Source organism: Cebus imitator, unplaced genomic scaffold (genome assembly GCF_001604975.1).
Source record: "Cebus imitator isolate Cc_AM_T3 unplaced genomic scaffold, Cebus_imitator-1.0 Scaffold14, whole genome shotgun sequence".
Lineage (NCBI taxonomy): Eukaryota > Metazoa > Chordata > Mammalia > Primates > Cebidae > Cebus > Cebus imitator.
In genome coordinates this window covers 11,630,696-11,646,716 of record NW_016107329.1, presented here as the reverse complement: position 1 = coordinate 11,646,716, position 16,021 = coordinate 11,630,696, and the positions used below count along the sequence as shown (strand labels likewise).

The following is a 16,021-nucleotide window of genomic DNA, read 5'->3' as shown; positions in this document are numbered from 1 at the left end:
CAGGAAGAGCATGGTGGAGCTGGGAGTGGGAGCCAGGTCTTTCTGTGCAATGCTTCTCCCACTCTATGACAAGGTATCTGGCCACTGAGACAGGGCCCCTGGGACTAGAGGCACAAAGAGGGATCTGAGGAGTCTATTAATAGATATCCATGCAGAAAAACACCCCAGTGGGCTAGATGACTCTGAGCAAAGACAAGAGGAGACAAAGGATAACCACTAGGGCAGAAACAAGTGTGGCTGCCAAGTCCCTTTTCTTAAGCAGGGAAAGGGAGTGGGGTGCTTTTCAGAGGTCCTATTTGAGGCCTAACCTACTCTCTTTCTGCATTAATTTATCAAGGGTGCCCCTCCCCCACAGCTAGAGCCATTCCAGGGCCATTTGTGCTTCATTACAATTGAGCACACTGTGGAGAAAGGATATGACTGGGGAGATTAGATAGCCTGATCTGCAACCTGGTGTGTGGGTAGGAACATGGGGCGGGGCAGTGGAGAAAAGGTTTGGTCAAGCCTGACAAAACCCCAGCAGCTAATCTCATTCCACGATAAGAGATTATAGCAAAGCATCTACAATCCACTCGGTTTAAGAAGTTTTGACCTTCTGGTTGGACTTCTTGCCACAACAGAACAGCACCATAACCATGGCCTTCTTCTCCCGACTGGATCTCCAGGAGGGTCTCCAAACCCTCTCTGTTTTGCAATGGATCCCAGTCTATATATTTTTAGGTGAGTGAACCCCAAGGGCTGGAGAGCACATAGGGAACAAACCAAAGGAATGGCTAATCTCCAAATGAAGAGGGTTCCAAAGAGATCCTCTGGTTGGTCTCCACCCTCTGGGAAGGATCTGGCCAGCACAAAGGCCGGGAGTGAGGCTGCATCTGTTCTGGTTTAAAGATTACTCCAGGCCAGGCGTGGTTCCTCGTGCCTGTAATCCAAGCCCTTTGGGAGGCTGAAGCAGGTGGGTGACCTGAGGACAGGAGTTCGAGACCAACCTGGCCAACATGGTGAAAACCCATCTCTACTTAAAAAAAAAATGCTGGGCGCAGTGGCTAACGCCTGTAATCCCAGCACTTTGGGAGGCCAAGGCGGGCAGATCAAGAGGTCAGGAGATGGAGACCATCCTGGCTAACATGGTGAGACCCTGTCTCTACTAAAATACAAAAAAATTGGCCAGGTGTGGTGGTGCACGTCTGTAGTCCCAGCTACTCAGGAGGCTAAGGGAGGGGAATCGCTTGAACCCAGAGACAGAGGTTGCAGTGAGCCGAGATCGCGCCACTGCACTCCAGCCTGGTGACAGAGCAAGATTCCGTCTCAGAAAAAAAAAAAAAGAAAACATTAGCTGGGCATGGTGGTGGGCACCTGTAATCCAGCTACTTGGGAGGCTGAGGCAGGAGAATCACTTAAACCTGGGAGGCAGAGGTTGCAGTGAGCTGAGATCGTGCTACTGCACTCCAGCCTCGGTGACAGAGTAAGACTCTGTCTCAAAATAAAAAAAATAATAAAGATCACCCCAGCCTTCTCAGGAGCTGCCCCCTACGAACTAGCTGAAAAGAGTGAGATTCAGGGACAGGGCAGAAGTGGTGGTGGCTGGCAGGCTTGGTGTTACTAGGTAGGTATAGGGTGATTTTCTAGTCTACGATTCCGGTGAGAATTCTGGAAAATCTGAGGACTGCCCTAGTGACTTCTCAGACAGAATTTTGAGAAAGAGCCAGTTATTTATTGGACTCACAGCACGGGAGTCAATAGTGTTGGGCAAATGGGCTGACAGCTCCAAGAGTTTCCCTGCCAGAAACCAGGGATTTGTGGGCAGTCAATTACAGGAGTATGCTTGAAAACTGAATGAGAAGAAATAATGTCATCCTGAAGGATGAGACAGGTAGGAGACAGCTGGTTCCAATCCATGGGAGTCTATATGACCCTATAGGACCTGCTCTCAACCAGGGTCCTATAGGCCAAAAATTCAGGGTGGATGGGGGGTCTCTGAATTGGGATGAATAAAATTGCCTCTCTTTTCACTAACTTCTAACTGAAATGTAGTATTTCCTTCAATGATGAATGTAGGCAATAAACCACGATGTGTTAGGAGTACCTGTGACTGTCAGTAGCAGACATCACAGAGATTTGCATTTCATATTACAGTTGTTGCAGGTATCTTGAAATTTCATTTATGTTCATGACTACTTCAAAATTTCAGTAGTTATTGACACTGTCATTAGATCTGGTTATTTAATGCATACATCAAGAAGCATATATGTTACTATATCACATTGTGGGTAATAGTTTGATAACTGAATTTTAATATAATGGGTTTCCTTTATAAATCTGTGTATTTTGTTCTGTGCATTTAAACATATTATTCAGAGAAAGGGTCCATGGCTTCACCAGACTGCCAGAGGGGTCCACAGCCTTCTCAAAATGCAGACTCATTAAGCCTTATTAAAATCAAAACATGCTAAGCCCGTTGATGGTTTGACTTTAGCTATGTCGAGAGAAGAAAGTGATTTTTGTTAGTAAACTTAGTTGTTTCTGGACTTTCATAGTTTCTTTTTGTTTTCCTTTGCATTTCCCTAACTTCCTCAAAAAGAGCCCGTTGATAAGTTCCAGCCCTAAGCCAGGAAACTGAGGGGCACAGGAATGTCCTAAGAGACTTGCTATTGGGGTGGCAGCAACCATTTCAAATCTGGATCCCAGAAAGAGTGGGCAGAGATGGGGCAGAGAGAGCAGGGGAAAGAGGTCAAAAGAGGATGAGCTATGTGAGCGAATCCTTTTAGGTGTAGGGCCTCTCCCACCCAAGAAGGCTTTTCTGAGGCAGCTTTTCTAATTAAAACGTACTCATTTTTCTCCCAGAAAATGATTATTTTTCATATATTTTCTTCTCTATTTCATTTCCCCACTCAAAGGACATTGTGTCTTGCTGGATATAGAGTAGAGAGTATATCAGACGACTGGATCTTTGAGGGACCAAGAAGGTGAAGATTAGCCTCCATGTAACGCCCCTTTACCCCCAAATCTCATTGGTTTCCAGTTGTCCCAGAAGAGCTGGCAGAGTGGAGTGGGGATGTTAGGGACACATGATGATACCTATGTGTCTTCAATGGAAACACATAACAATAAATGGGGCCAGGCTTGGTGGCTCACGCCTGTAATCCCAGCACTTTGGGAGGCCAAGGCAGGCGGATCACAAGGTCAAGAGATCGAGACCATCCTGGCCAATATGGTAAAACCCTATCTCTACTAATAATACAAAAATTAGCTGGCCACAGTGGTGCACGCCTGTAGTCCCAGCTACTCGGGAGGCTGAGGCAGGAGACTCGCTTGAACCCAGGAGGCGGAGGTTGCAATAAGCTGAGATCTTGCCACTGCACTCCAGCCTGGCGACAGAGCGAGACTCCATCTCAAAAAAAAAAACCAAAGAATAAATGGGATTTTTTTTTTTACCTAAAGTTATTTTTATTGTACTACAATACCTAGAACATAAAATTTACCATCTTAACAATTTTCAAGTGTGCACTAAGTACATGTCATTAAGATGGCCACCATCCATCTCCAGAATTTATGTTCCCAAACTGAAACTCTGTATCCATTAAACAATAACTCCCTAATTTCCCCTCCCTCCAGGCCCTGGCAACCACCATTCTGCTTTCTGTCTCTATGAATTTGCCTATTCTAGGTATCTCATATAATTGGAATTATTATTCCAATGTTTGTCCTTTCATGATTATTTTTACTTAGTATAATGGCTTTAAGGCTCACCCATGTGGGATCACGTGTCAGAAATTCTTTCCTTTGAAAGGCTGAGTAATATAGTGCCTTGTGTGGATATGCCACATACTGTTTCCCATTCATCTGTTGATGGACATTTACGTTGCCTTGACAGCTTGGCTACTGTGAGTAACGTTGCTATGACTATAGATGTACAAACAGCGCTTTGAGACTGTGCTTTCAATGCTTTTGATATATACCCAGAAATGGAATTGCTGGATCACACAGTAATTCTGTTTTGTCTTTTTTTTTGGGAACTGCCATCTTGTTTTCCTCAGTGGTTACACAATTTTACACTCCCACCAACAGTGCACAGGAGTTCCAACTTCTCCATGTCCTCACCTATACTTACTTTCTGTTTTTTAAATAATAGTCATCCTAGTGGGTATGAGATGTTATCTCATTGGGGTTTTGCTTTACATTTCCCTGATGATCAGTAATGTTGAGCATCTTTTCATGTGCTTGTTGGCCATTTGTTTTGACTTCTTTTAGACTGATTATCTTTACCATTCCATTTGTCTTTCTCTTCTAGTTTAGGTGCCATACATCCTGTTTCTGTTCTTTTAGTGATTATGCTAGAAATTACAACACAAATCCTGGGTCTTGAAGTTTACCAAGGTAGCTTCACTGTCCAACAGGGCGTGATGCCCACAGAGGTGCCTAAGACATTCAAATATGTTCAATCCAACAGTTACAGAGTAAATACTAATGATAAGCCCTTGGGCTGTCCCTGCTGTGGGATCCTTACAGGCTCCTTACTATCTAGCAACAGAAATCAATCAATCATTCATTCAACCATTGTCCCTATTTTATGTGCCAATGCTGGACATATACACAGATCACTATAATGTAAGACAGACTGTGGTGAGTTAAAGAGCCATGACAAAGTGATATTAGGGTATCAGAATAAGAAAATATTATATGAGTTGAACAGATCAGGGGAGACAGAAAATGAAATCAGTGTGGCATGACAAACAAGACGTGAGTTCTGGAGTTCATCAGACTTAGATGCCAATTAGCTGTGTGACTCCAAACAAGTACTGCAATCACTCTAAGCCTCAGTATCCCCATCCTCTCAGCCTGGACCATGGGAAATGCTCATACAGACATCTCTGCCTCCCTCCCTTCCTTCTTCCTTTTCTTTCTTGCCTTCTTTCCTTCCTTCCTTGTATCTTGCTCAGAGCCTCCCTCAGTGCTTCCCCTCCTTCCCAAATGATATTCAGAATCATGGCTGATTACTGAGCATTACTGGAAGTGATGGGGGAGGAAACAGAGATAATGGAGAAAAGGCCGAGGGACAGGAAGGAGGGAGGAAGCAAGAAGAGAGGAATGAGAAGATGGCTGGGAAGAGATTTGGAATACAAATATTCATGTACTTAGAATTAGGCAGTGGCTCTGACAGCCCCTCTGAGGACCAGCTTTCATTCAGAGGATGGCTTTCCATCATCTCTTCTGGACTTGTAGCACCATCCCCCTAAACTATCTCAATATCCTTTTTCCTGATCCTCTAACCTCTGATCTCCACCCTCTCCAATCTATTCCACTGCCTGCTCCTGGAAGTCTTTCAGAAGCATCTTTGATTACATCCCCCTCCTGCTCAAAAATAGTCGGTGATTTCCCATTGCCTACCTGATGATGTATAAAGGTGTCAGCCTGGGCATTCAAAGCCCTCCTCCACTCTCTGGTGGCCAGCTCGTCCTCCTACTCTTCACTACATGTTCCAGGCAATCCATTCAGTAAACAAACAGGAAATGTACTCTCCCACTCCTTCACCTCTGCTCCTACTACTCCCACTACTGCCACTGGAAAGATGCCATGATAGCTCTTCCTGGACTAACCAGGGACAGCACCTCCTTTTAGATATTACTCAAGTCGTATCTTCTCTGAAACATTTTCCAGACAACCCAAAACGACATCGCCTCTGAAAGTCTAGAACACTTTGTAACAATAGGCTGGGTAGCAGTCATTTTATCTTTTCTGCCCTCTACCCAATAAGCTCCATGAGAATAGGAGCCCTTTCTTATCATTAATATATCTCATGTAAGATCAAGCTTTACACTAACTCGACGGTTTTCCAGGTTGCTTCTTCCTCGGCAGAAATCTTTAAATTTGCTCTTGTTCTTTTTTCTCTCCCTCAGACATCCTTTTTTGGTGTGTGGGCCTGCCCTCTTTCTCTGGTTTCTGATACTGTAAAAAATAGAATAGGCTGGGTGCAGGGGCTCATGCCTGTAATCCCAACATTTTGGGAGGCTGAGGTTGGAGGATCACTTGAGCCTGGGAGTTTGAGACCAGCCTGGGCAACATAGTGAGACTCCATCTCTACAGAAAAAATTTAAAATAAAAAAAGTAGACAGGCATGGTGGTGCATGCCTGTGGTCCCAGCTACTGTGCTGGCTGAGATGGGAGGATCATTTGAGCCCAAGAAATGAAGGCTAGAGTGAGCTCTGGTCATGCCATTGCACTACAGCCTGGATGACAGAGCGAGACCCTGTCTCAAAATAAATAAGTAAAAATAGAACATTGTCTTCAGAGTCAGATAGACCAGTTCTATCACTTACTTGCTACGAGATCTTATACAACCAAGTCTCTGTTATTTTCTATGTGACCTTGAGCAAGTAAGTCATTCACCCTGAACCATAATAGAAACATCATAGTACCTGCCTCTCAAGGCTGTTCTGGAAATCTTTGAGGTGAGAAAATCCTCAATACATGTTAATTTTCTTCCTTTCAACTATTGCAATTGATATGACTTGGAGCCCAACCACCGCTAGGCTCCAAAATACTGCCAACCTTGCCAACCTTGCCACTTGATCAACAGAGGAGTGACAACCACTCCTCTGAATTCTGATTTTATTGCATCTTCAGGAAGAATAATAACTAGGATTTAGAAAATAAAGCAGATAGAGGCCTTTTTTTTTTTTTGAGACAGAGTCTCGCTCTGTCACCCAGGCTGGAGTGCAGTGGTGTGATTACAACTCACTACAGCCTCAAACTACTGGGCTCAAGCAATCCTTCTGCCTCAACTTCCTGAGTAGTTGGGACTACAGGTGTGCACCACCATGCTCCATGCTCCATTACTTTTTACATGTTTTTGTAGAGATGGGAGACTCACTATGCTGCCTGGGTTGGTCTTGAACTCCTGGGGTCCAGTGATCCTCCTGCCCTGGCCTCCCAAAATGCTGGGATTACAGGAGTGAGCCACCATGCCTGACCTAGACTTTGATGCATTCCTAGCATTCCCACACGCCTCATCACGGCGTCTTTCACTAATCCCCTTCCATAACCCCAGCATCAAATCAGCTGCGTTGGGCTAAAAATTCTACCTCCTTGGTGATTTTCAAATTGGTATGTCAAATAGTAGCCTATTTCACGTTCCTACTGGCTTTCATCTGAATGCTGAAACTCTTAGCTGATCTCCTTGCCTGTAGTTTCTCTTGCTCTCACAGTTATTCCAGATTATCTTCCTGAAACATACACAATCATGCTACTCTTCTGCTTTCTGCTTAATAACCTTTACTGGCTTCTCATTCCCGTCAGCATCAGGCCTAATCTCTCCAGTTTCCTTCCCAGCTTCATCTCCTGTACCACAGCTTCCTCATGCTGCCTGTGTTTTTGCAGGTAATGGTGTTACTCACAGGCCTTGTGGACTCTCCCACCTTTTGGCCTTCGTTCGAGCTCTTCTTTGTACGTGCAGGACTTTCCTCTACCAGTCCATCTGACAAAAATCCAAGCTTTCCTCCAAAATTCAGCTTTGAATCTTACCTCCCACAAGAAACTCAGAGGTTCTGGAAGACAGGAATTTTGTTCTCCACATGTTATTAATATGAGTTAATACACATGAAGTACTTAAAATAGTTATTGGCACATAATGAAGATTCAACAAATACTATCTACTTTTTTCCTGAAGCTTGGAGTAAAGATACATGAGCTTTCTGATTCTCAGTTTCTTCATCTGTAAAATGAGATAATAAAATTATCTACCGATGAGGATTACAAGAGCATTAAATAAGATAATATACATTAAGTGCTGAACAGAGTGCTGTTTCACAACAAATGCTTAATACATGGTATCAAGGACCATGCTTGCATTATTTTTATCATTTCCTTATTTACTCCCTTCATCCTCCTCTTTTCAGTTCCCAACCCTGTCCCCATGGCTTTTAGCATAGAGATTTCATATGAGGTAGGTTCATCAATGTTTATTAAATTATGAAATTATCTGTTACTCCTACAAGTTCTTATATTTATAGCTTACTTGGATCCAACAAGTAATCACAAAGCCACAGAAATTCCTTTTTGACAAACCACCCATTGTTTTTGGTTTTTTTTAATCTCTGAAGGCACTGAACCAACTGACTAGAATTGGCAGGCATTGCCAACATTCAGATTTAGGTCATTGCCTTGAAACATGAAACATAATGTTTCTACCCATAAGAATGATAGGTTTTCATCTTACAAGGAAATAACTGGTTTCCTATATCCTTACACACACATGCACACCTTATAACTTCAGAAGGCCTTTCCTTGTTTGGAATAAGTCATTGGTGGTTTCTCTTCCTATTAACTTTCACCTACAGCTTGGAGAATTTTGAACTTCTTCCTTTACTGCAATTCAATGTAATGAACATTTATCATAAGCTTTCTCTCTGTGCTTGGCACTGTGCTGAAGGCTGTTTTTAAGAAGCTTACTGTCTAATAGGGAGATGGACAGACATATGAGGTACTAATTACACAATCAAACAAAATGAAGCAGAGCCAGATAGAAACACGAGTAATGTCTTAGGGGTGTACAGAGGAGGGAGTCCTTAAGTTGACCAGGAGATGAGCAAAGGTATCACAAGGAAGTGTCATTTGAGCTAAACCTTAAAGTCTGAGAGAATTTTGATAAGCAGAAAGTTGGGAAGAGAGTAATAAAAATAAGGGAACGCCATCATCAAAGGCACAGACATGTGAATTATACGGTGAGCTGGCGAAATGGGAAGTAGACAAAGGTAGTCAGGCCCCTGTTTCCTATACTTCAGCCATCTGTGTCCAACCTTCTGACTCTTTCCACAGCTATGTACCACCTATGCTATTATTACTTAACGTACTTTTCCTTCAAATTAATTCATCTCTGTAGCCTAAATTAATGTATTTTAACAGGAAACTTTATATTGCTACCATGAATTTGTTTTTATTCTCTATGCATAACTTTTCATCCATACACCACCTTGGATCATCTAATGTCCCTAAGGGTATGGGAACACTAGGCTGAGAAACACTTTGAGAAACACTAGGCTGCAGCATAAGGAGTGTGAGTACAGGTACTGAGACATGAGGCTAGGAAGATATATGGGGCTAGGCCAGTGAGGGCCTTGAATACCAAAGCCAATGTGCTCAGACTTTATTCTGTCAGCAGTGGGAACATATTAATGATTTTGGAGAAACCAAACAACATTATGTGATTGTGCTTCTTAAAAATGTCTGGCAGTAGCGTGGAAAATGGATTGGAGGGGAAGAAACCAATGGCTAAAGAGCAGACAAAAGGCTACAGTCCAGACTAGAAAAAAGCAAGTCCTGGACCATAGCAGTAGCAATGGGGACACAGGCAGGAAGATTGATAGGAGAGGTTTTTGCGGAAAGGGAAAGAAGTCAAAGATGGCCTAAAAATATTGAACCTATGACATTTATCTTGAGACCTGAAACATGAATAGGAACTAGTCAGACAAAAAGCTGAAGAGTTTTCCAGGCAAAGGGGTTTGCATGCAGAGAAGCCCTGAAGCTAGACAGCACTTGAAGGAGCTGAAAGAACAGTATGGTGGAATGCAAAGAACAAGGTGTTGGCCAAGGGCTAGATCATCAAGATCTCCTAACCCTTCTAAACCAGGGTTAGGAAACCGGACTTGATCCTAAGGGCCTCAGGAAACCATGTTAATTGCTGAATTGTTAAATTACCATATACTCCCACAGGTTCTTATATTTATAGTTAACTTAAATACAATAAGTAATCATAAAGCCACAAATACGCCTCTTTGACAAACCAGCCATGTCCTTGGCTACATTCTATAGAGTGACAGAGACAGACTTGCATTTAATGCACTGACTGCATTATGGCTCAAATGGAAGCAGGCAGCCTATTTAGAAGACACTGGTGGTCATCTAGGTGAGAGATAATGGTAGCTTTGACCAAGTGGTAGCATGGAGGTGGAAAATAGAATAATTTGAAAGATATCTGCAAGGCAGAACTGGCAAGAATTGGTACCTGACTAAAAGGGAAGTAACAGCTAGAGCTTAGTGGTTAAGGGTTCAGTCTGGAGTAAGACGATCTTGGTTCTCAGCCCTGGCTCACTCACCTCCTAATGTAACCTTGGAACTATTTAACCACTCTGAACCTGAGGTCCTAATCCACAAAATGATAATGATTACTGTTTTCATGGGGTCTTTATGAAGATTAAATAAAATATGCCATGTGAAACAGTTTTACATAAGTGCACAATAGATATTGGCTATTAATCTATGGGGTAAGTGAGCAAGTGAGAAGAATCAGAGATGATTTGAAGAAAGGACCCATTTAGGTCATATTGGTACCATTTTTAACTTAAGCTAGTAATCATTAGCAATTTGAGGCTATACAGGTTTAACTTTAAAGTCAGGATCAGGGATAAAGAGAGACATTATGTAATGATAAAAGGCCTGATTCATCAAGAAAACAACTATTCTAAATGTGCATGCATCAAATGATAGAGTTTCAAAATATATGATGCAAAAACTGATGGCACTGAAAAGAAAAATAGACAAGTTAGCAATTATATTTGGAGGCCTCCTTGACAACCACAATCGATCAAAACTCACTCAACATGAGATAAATAACCCATCACTATTAAACAATTTTAATTTAATCTTAATTTTAGCAGTTTAAAAACCTTCCAAAAGGAGATTTTCAGACCCAGATGGTTTCAACAGAAAATTCTACCAAACATTTTACAGAGGAAATATCACGAATTCTATGTAATCTCTTCGAGAAAACTTAAAAGAAAGGAACATTTCTCAACTCATTTATGAGGGCACATCCTGATACCAAAATCAGACAAAGATAGTAAAAAAAAAGAAAAGAAAACTATAAACTAAGATCCCTCATGTATATAAATGAAAAAAGCAACAAAATATTAACAAATTGAATCCAGCAACACATTACAAAGAATAATGCATCATGACCAAGTGGCCTTTATTCAAGGAGGCAAGTGTAACTATTTGAAAATAAATCAATGTAAACTACCATATTAACCATCTAAGCATGAAAAAAACCCATGTAACCATATCAATTGACAAACTCCAACATTTAATCATCATATCTCTCAGCAAAGTAGGAATAGAAGGGAAATTCCTCAATCTGATAAAGAGCATCTACAAAAAAAACCCTACAGTTAACATCACACTTGAAGATGAAAGATGAAATGCTTTCTCCCTAGGATTAGAAACAAACCAAGGATGTCCACTCTCACCACTTGTATTCAATGGCATACTAAAAGTCCTAGCAGGTGCAATATGGCAAGAAGAAAAAAAGAAATAAATGCATACAGATTGCAAAAAATGAGAAATAAAACTGTCCTTATTTGTGAATGACATGATAGTCTGTATGAAAAATCCCAAGGACTCTATGTTTTTTTTTTTTTTTTGAGATGGAGTCTTGCTCTGTGGTCCAGGCTGGAGTACAGTGGCACAATCTCAGCTCACTGCAACCTCCACCTCACAGGTTCAAGTGATTCTTCTGCCTCAGCCTCCCAAGTAGCTAGAATTACAGGCACACACCACCATGCCCCGCTGATTTTTGTATTTTTAGTAGAGATGGGGTTTCATTGTATTGGCCAGGTTGGTCTCGAACTCCTGACCTTGTGATCCACCCACCTCAGCCTCCCAAAGTGCTGGGATTACAGGCATGAGCCACTGCACCCAGCAGACTCTATTTTAAATAAAACAAAAACCTCCAAGAACTAACGAATGAGATTAGCCAGTCACAGGATACAAGATCATGCATAAAAATTAATCACATAAAAATTAATCACATTTCTATATACTAGCAGAGAAGAATTGAAAATAGAAATTTGAAAAACTATATTATTTAAATACCTTCAAAAATAAAAATATTTAGGAATAAATCTAAAAACCATTCAGGATTCATAAGTTGAAAGCTGTAAAATGCTGATGAATAAAATAAAAGATCTAAATCATTAGAGGCATACCATGTTCACAGATTGGAAGATTCAACACAGTAAAGATGCCAATTGTCCTCAGATTGATCTATAAGTATAATGCAATTCAAGTAAAAATCACAGCCAGGGTATATTAGGTAATAGTTTTGCATAAATATTAAATGTCTCAAATTTGATAATAGCACTGTGGGTGCTACAAGGGAAGAGAATATCTTTGTTCTTGCAAAATACATGCTAGAGTATTTAGATGCAAAAGGCTGTAATCTCTGTGATGTATGTCAAATACAAACATATATGTATATACTTACATTTTTACATTTAAAGATAAATCAAATGTAAAATGTTGACAATGGGTAGATATACATGAAGATTATACAGGAATTTATTAAAATAATCTTGTTTTTTCAAAATAGTTTAATTAAAAAGCTCTCCATGAAGAGTTTTTATAGAAATAGACAAGCTGATTCAAAAATTTATATAGAAAAACAAAGGAACTNAGGAAAAAAAAAAAGAAAAAAGAAAAAAAAGACTACCATGAACAATCATATGCCAGCAAATTGGATAACCTAGAAGAAATGGATATGTTTCTAGACACATACAACCTACCAAGAATAAATTATGAAGGAAGAAAATCTAAACAGATCAGTGACAAATGAGATTTAATCAGTAATAAAAAAACATCCCAACAAAGAAAATCCCAGGACCAGACAGCTTCATGGGTGAATTCTACCATGCACTTAAAGAATTAATGCCAGGCCGGATGCAGTGGCTCATATCTGTAATCCCAGCACTTTGGGAGGCTGAGGCAGGCAGATCACCTGAGATCAGGAGTTTGAGACCAGCTCAGCCAACATGGTGAGTTTGAGACCAGCCTAGCCAACATGCTGAAAATACAAAAATTAGCCAGGCATGGTGTTGTGCTCCTGTAATCCCAGCTACTTGGGAGGCTGAGGCATGAGAATTGCTTGAACCAGGGAGGTGGAGGTTACAGTAAGCCAAGATCACGCCATTGCACTCCAGCCTGGGCAACAGAATGAAACTGTGTCCAAATGAAGAAAAAAAGAATTAACGTCAATCCTTCTCAAACCCTTCCAAAAAACTGAAAAGGCAGGAGCACTTCCAAACTCCTTTTAGAATGCCAGTACTACCCTGATACCAAAGGTAGGCAAGGATAGTACAAGAAAAGAACATTACAGGCCCATATCCCTGATGAACATAGATGCAACTTTGGGAGGCCAAGGCAGGCAGATCACCTGAGGTCGTGAGTTCGAGACCAGCCTGATCAACATGGAGAAACCCTGTCTCTACTAAAAACACAAAAGCCATTGCACTCCAGCCTGGGCAACAAGAGTGAAACTCTGTCTCAAAAAAAGAAAAGAAAAATACAAAAATGAGCCAGGTGTGGTGGCGGGTACCTGTAGTCCCAGCTACTTGGGAGGCTGAGGCAGGAGAATCACTCGAACCTGGGAGACAGAGGTTGCTGTGGGCCGGGATCACACCACTGCACTCCAGCCTGGGTGACAGAGAAAGACTCTATCTAAAAAAAAAAAAAAAAAAAAAAATTTAACTGAAGAATGACATCAACAAGATGGTAAATGGGAAGTTTATCACATCTCTCCAGAGCAACAATAATTTGGCAACCATCCATGGACCAAACTACCTTTGTGGGAATTTTGGACCCATGTATGATGTTGCAAAACTCTAGTAGAGTCCAACGCCAAGGAAGGCTGTTTTGAGAGGGCAGGCCCACACCTAGGCTTGTTGACTGTGGTGAAGACTACAGACCTGAAAATAACCTCATCCCCCTGTAAACTCAGCTACAATACCATTTGGCCTTGATTCTGCCACCAAAATCATCTGCCAAGGCATCCAGGAGGAGTCACAACCATCTGGGCCTCAAGTTATAGGACTGCCAACCTTGGTCCTAGTAATAGACCCTGAAGCAGCCTTATAACTCAGCTCCGGTCACACTCTGCTGTGGTATGAGAACAGTCATGCCTGTCTGTTTTATAGGAGGTAAGCTTGCTAACCTTGGTATCACAGCAGATCCTGAAATAGCCCCATAACTTGGCTCCAGCTCCATTCAACTGTACAGGGCAGTCCTGTCCACCCAGGAACCTGACAGGAGGCATACCTGTCCATGCCACAGGAGGCAGGCCTGCAGGCCTCAGTCTTGGCTATAGACCTTGAGGCAGCCCTATGACTTGGTTCTAGCCCTTCTCAGCCATAGTCCTGAGCCTGTCATGCCTGCCCAGGGACCCACCCAGTGAGCTAGCAGAAGCCCTCCCATAAACCTGCTGAAATCAGTTTATAAAGACTGATTTGCTCCTTCAAATGCATAGAAACCAATGAAAGGCCATATAAATAACAAAATATCCAGCAAACATGACACCACTAAAGGAAACTAGTATAGCTCCAGTAACTGAGCCCAAATAAATGGAGATCTATTAAAGTCTTGACAAAGAATTCAAGATAATCATCCTGAAGTGCAGTGAGTTATAAGAGAACATAGACAACTAAACAGAATCAGGAAAATAACACATAAATGAAATGAGAAGTTTAATAAAGAAATCCATAAAAAGGACACAAAAAGAAATCCTGGAGCTGATGTATGCAATGATAGAACTGAAAACTAAAACAAAGCATTTCAATAGAAGACTTGATCATGCAGAAGAAAGAATCAGGTAACACAAAGATAGGTAATTTGACATTAGCCAATTAGAGAAACAAAAAAAGAAAAAAATGAAAATGAGTGAAGAAAACATAAGGGACCTATGGGACACAATAAGTAAATGAATCTATTAATTATGGGAGTCCCATAATTTAGGAGAAGAAAAAGAGAGAGAAAGAAACAGAAAGCTTATTTCAAGAAATAGTGGTTGAAAGCTTCTCAAATCCTGAGAAAGAAATGGACATTCAGATTCATGAAGCTCAGAGGATCCCACACAAGATCAACCCAAAGAAGAATATCCTGAAGCATATTATAATCAAATTGTCAAAAGTCAAAGACAAAAGAGGATATTGAAAGCATTAAGAGAAAAGAGTCTCATCACATACAAGGGAACCTCATCAGTAAACTTCTCAGCAGAAATCTTGCAGGACAGGAGGGAGTGGGATGATACATTCAAAATACTATAACCAGCAAAGTGGTCATTCATAAATAAAGGAACAACAAAAACATTCCCAAAGCCAGGCACGGTGACTCATACCTGTAATCTCAGCATGTTGGGATGCTGAGGTGGAAGGACTGCTTGAGGCCAGTTTGAAACCAGCTGGGGCAACATAGTGAGACTCTGTCTTTACAAAAATAAAAATAATAAAATTAGCCAATCATGGTGATGTCCAGCTACTTGGACTTCCAGCTACTTGAGAAGCTAAGGCAGGAAGATCGCTTGAGTTTAGGAGTTCAAAGCTTCAGTGAGCTATGAGCATGCCACTGCACTTTAGCATGGGTGACAAAATGATACCTCATGTCTAACAAAAAAAAAGACATTTCCAGACAAATAAAAGCTAGGGGAGTTCATCACCTCTAGACCTGCCTTACAACAAATGCTAAAGAAAGTTGTTTAAGTTGAAAACTAAAGGATACTAAGTAACAACATTTTTTTTTTTTTGAGACGGACTCTTGCTCGGTTGCCCAGGCTGGAGTGCATGGCGCAATCTCAGCTCACTGCAACCTGTGCCCCCTGGGTTCAAGCAATTCTCCCACCTCAACCTAATGAGTAGCTGGGATTACAGGCGTAGGCTACCACACTCAGCTAATTTTTGTATTTTTAGTAGAGACAGGGTTTCACCATGTTGGCCAGGCTGGTCTCGAACTCCTGACCTCAAGTGACCCACCCGCCTCGGCCTCCCAAAGTGCTGGGATTACAGGCGTGAGCCACTGCACCTGGCCGTAACCACACTAAAACATATAAAAATATGAAACTCACTAGTAAAGGTAAATATATCATCAAATTCAAAATACTCATAATACTGCAATGGTAGTGTGTAAATCACTTTTAACTTTACATCTTTTTACATCATGTATCCATTAACAAATTATTATTGCTGTAGTTATTTTTTTTTAGCACTTT

The 16,021-nt window shown here is 41.3% G+C and overlaps 1 protein-coding gene across 1 annotated transcript in view; it reads left to right on the top strand.

The window, feature by feature from the left end:
• Positions 1-535: 535 nt before the first annotated feature.
• DGAT2L6 (diacylglycerol O-acyltransferase 2 like 6) overlaps positions 536-16,021 on the top strand; it is a 26,512-nt gene continuing 11,026 nt past the window's right edge. The window contains exon 1 of the mRNA XM_017502769.2: positions 536-720. Coding sequence (XP_017358258.1) covers positions 636-720 — 85 coding nt within the window. The 5' untranslated portion in view covers positions 536-635. The remainder of the gene's footprint in view (positions 721-16,021) is intronic.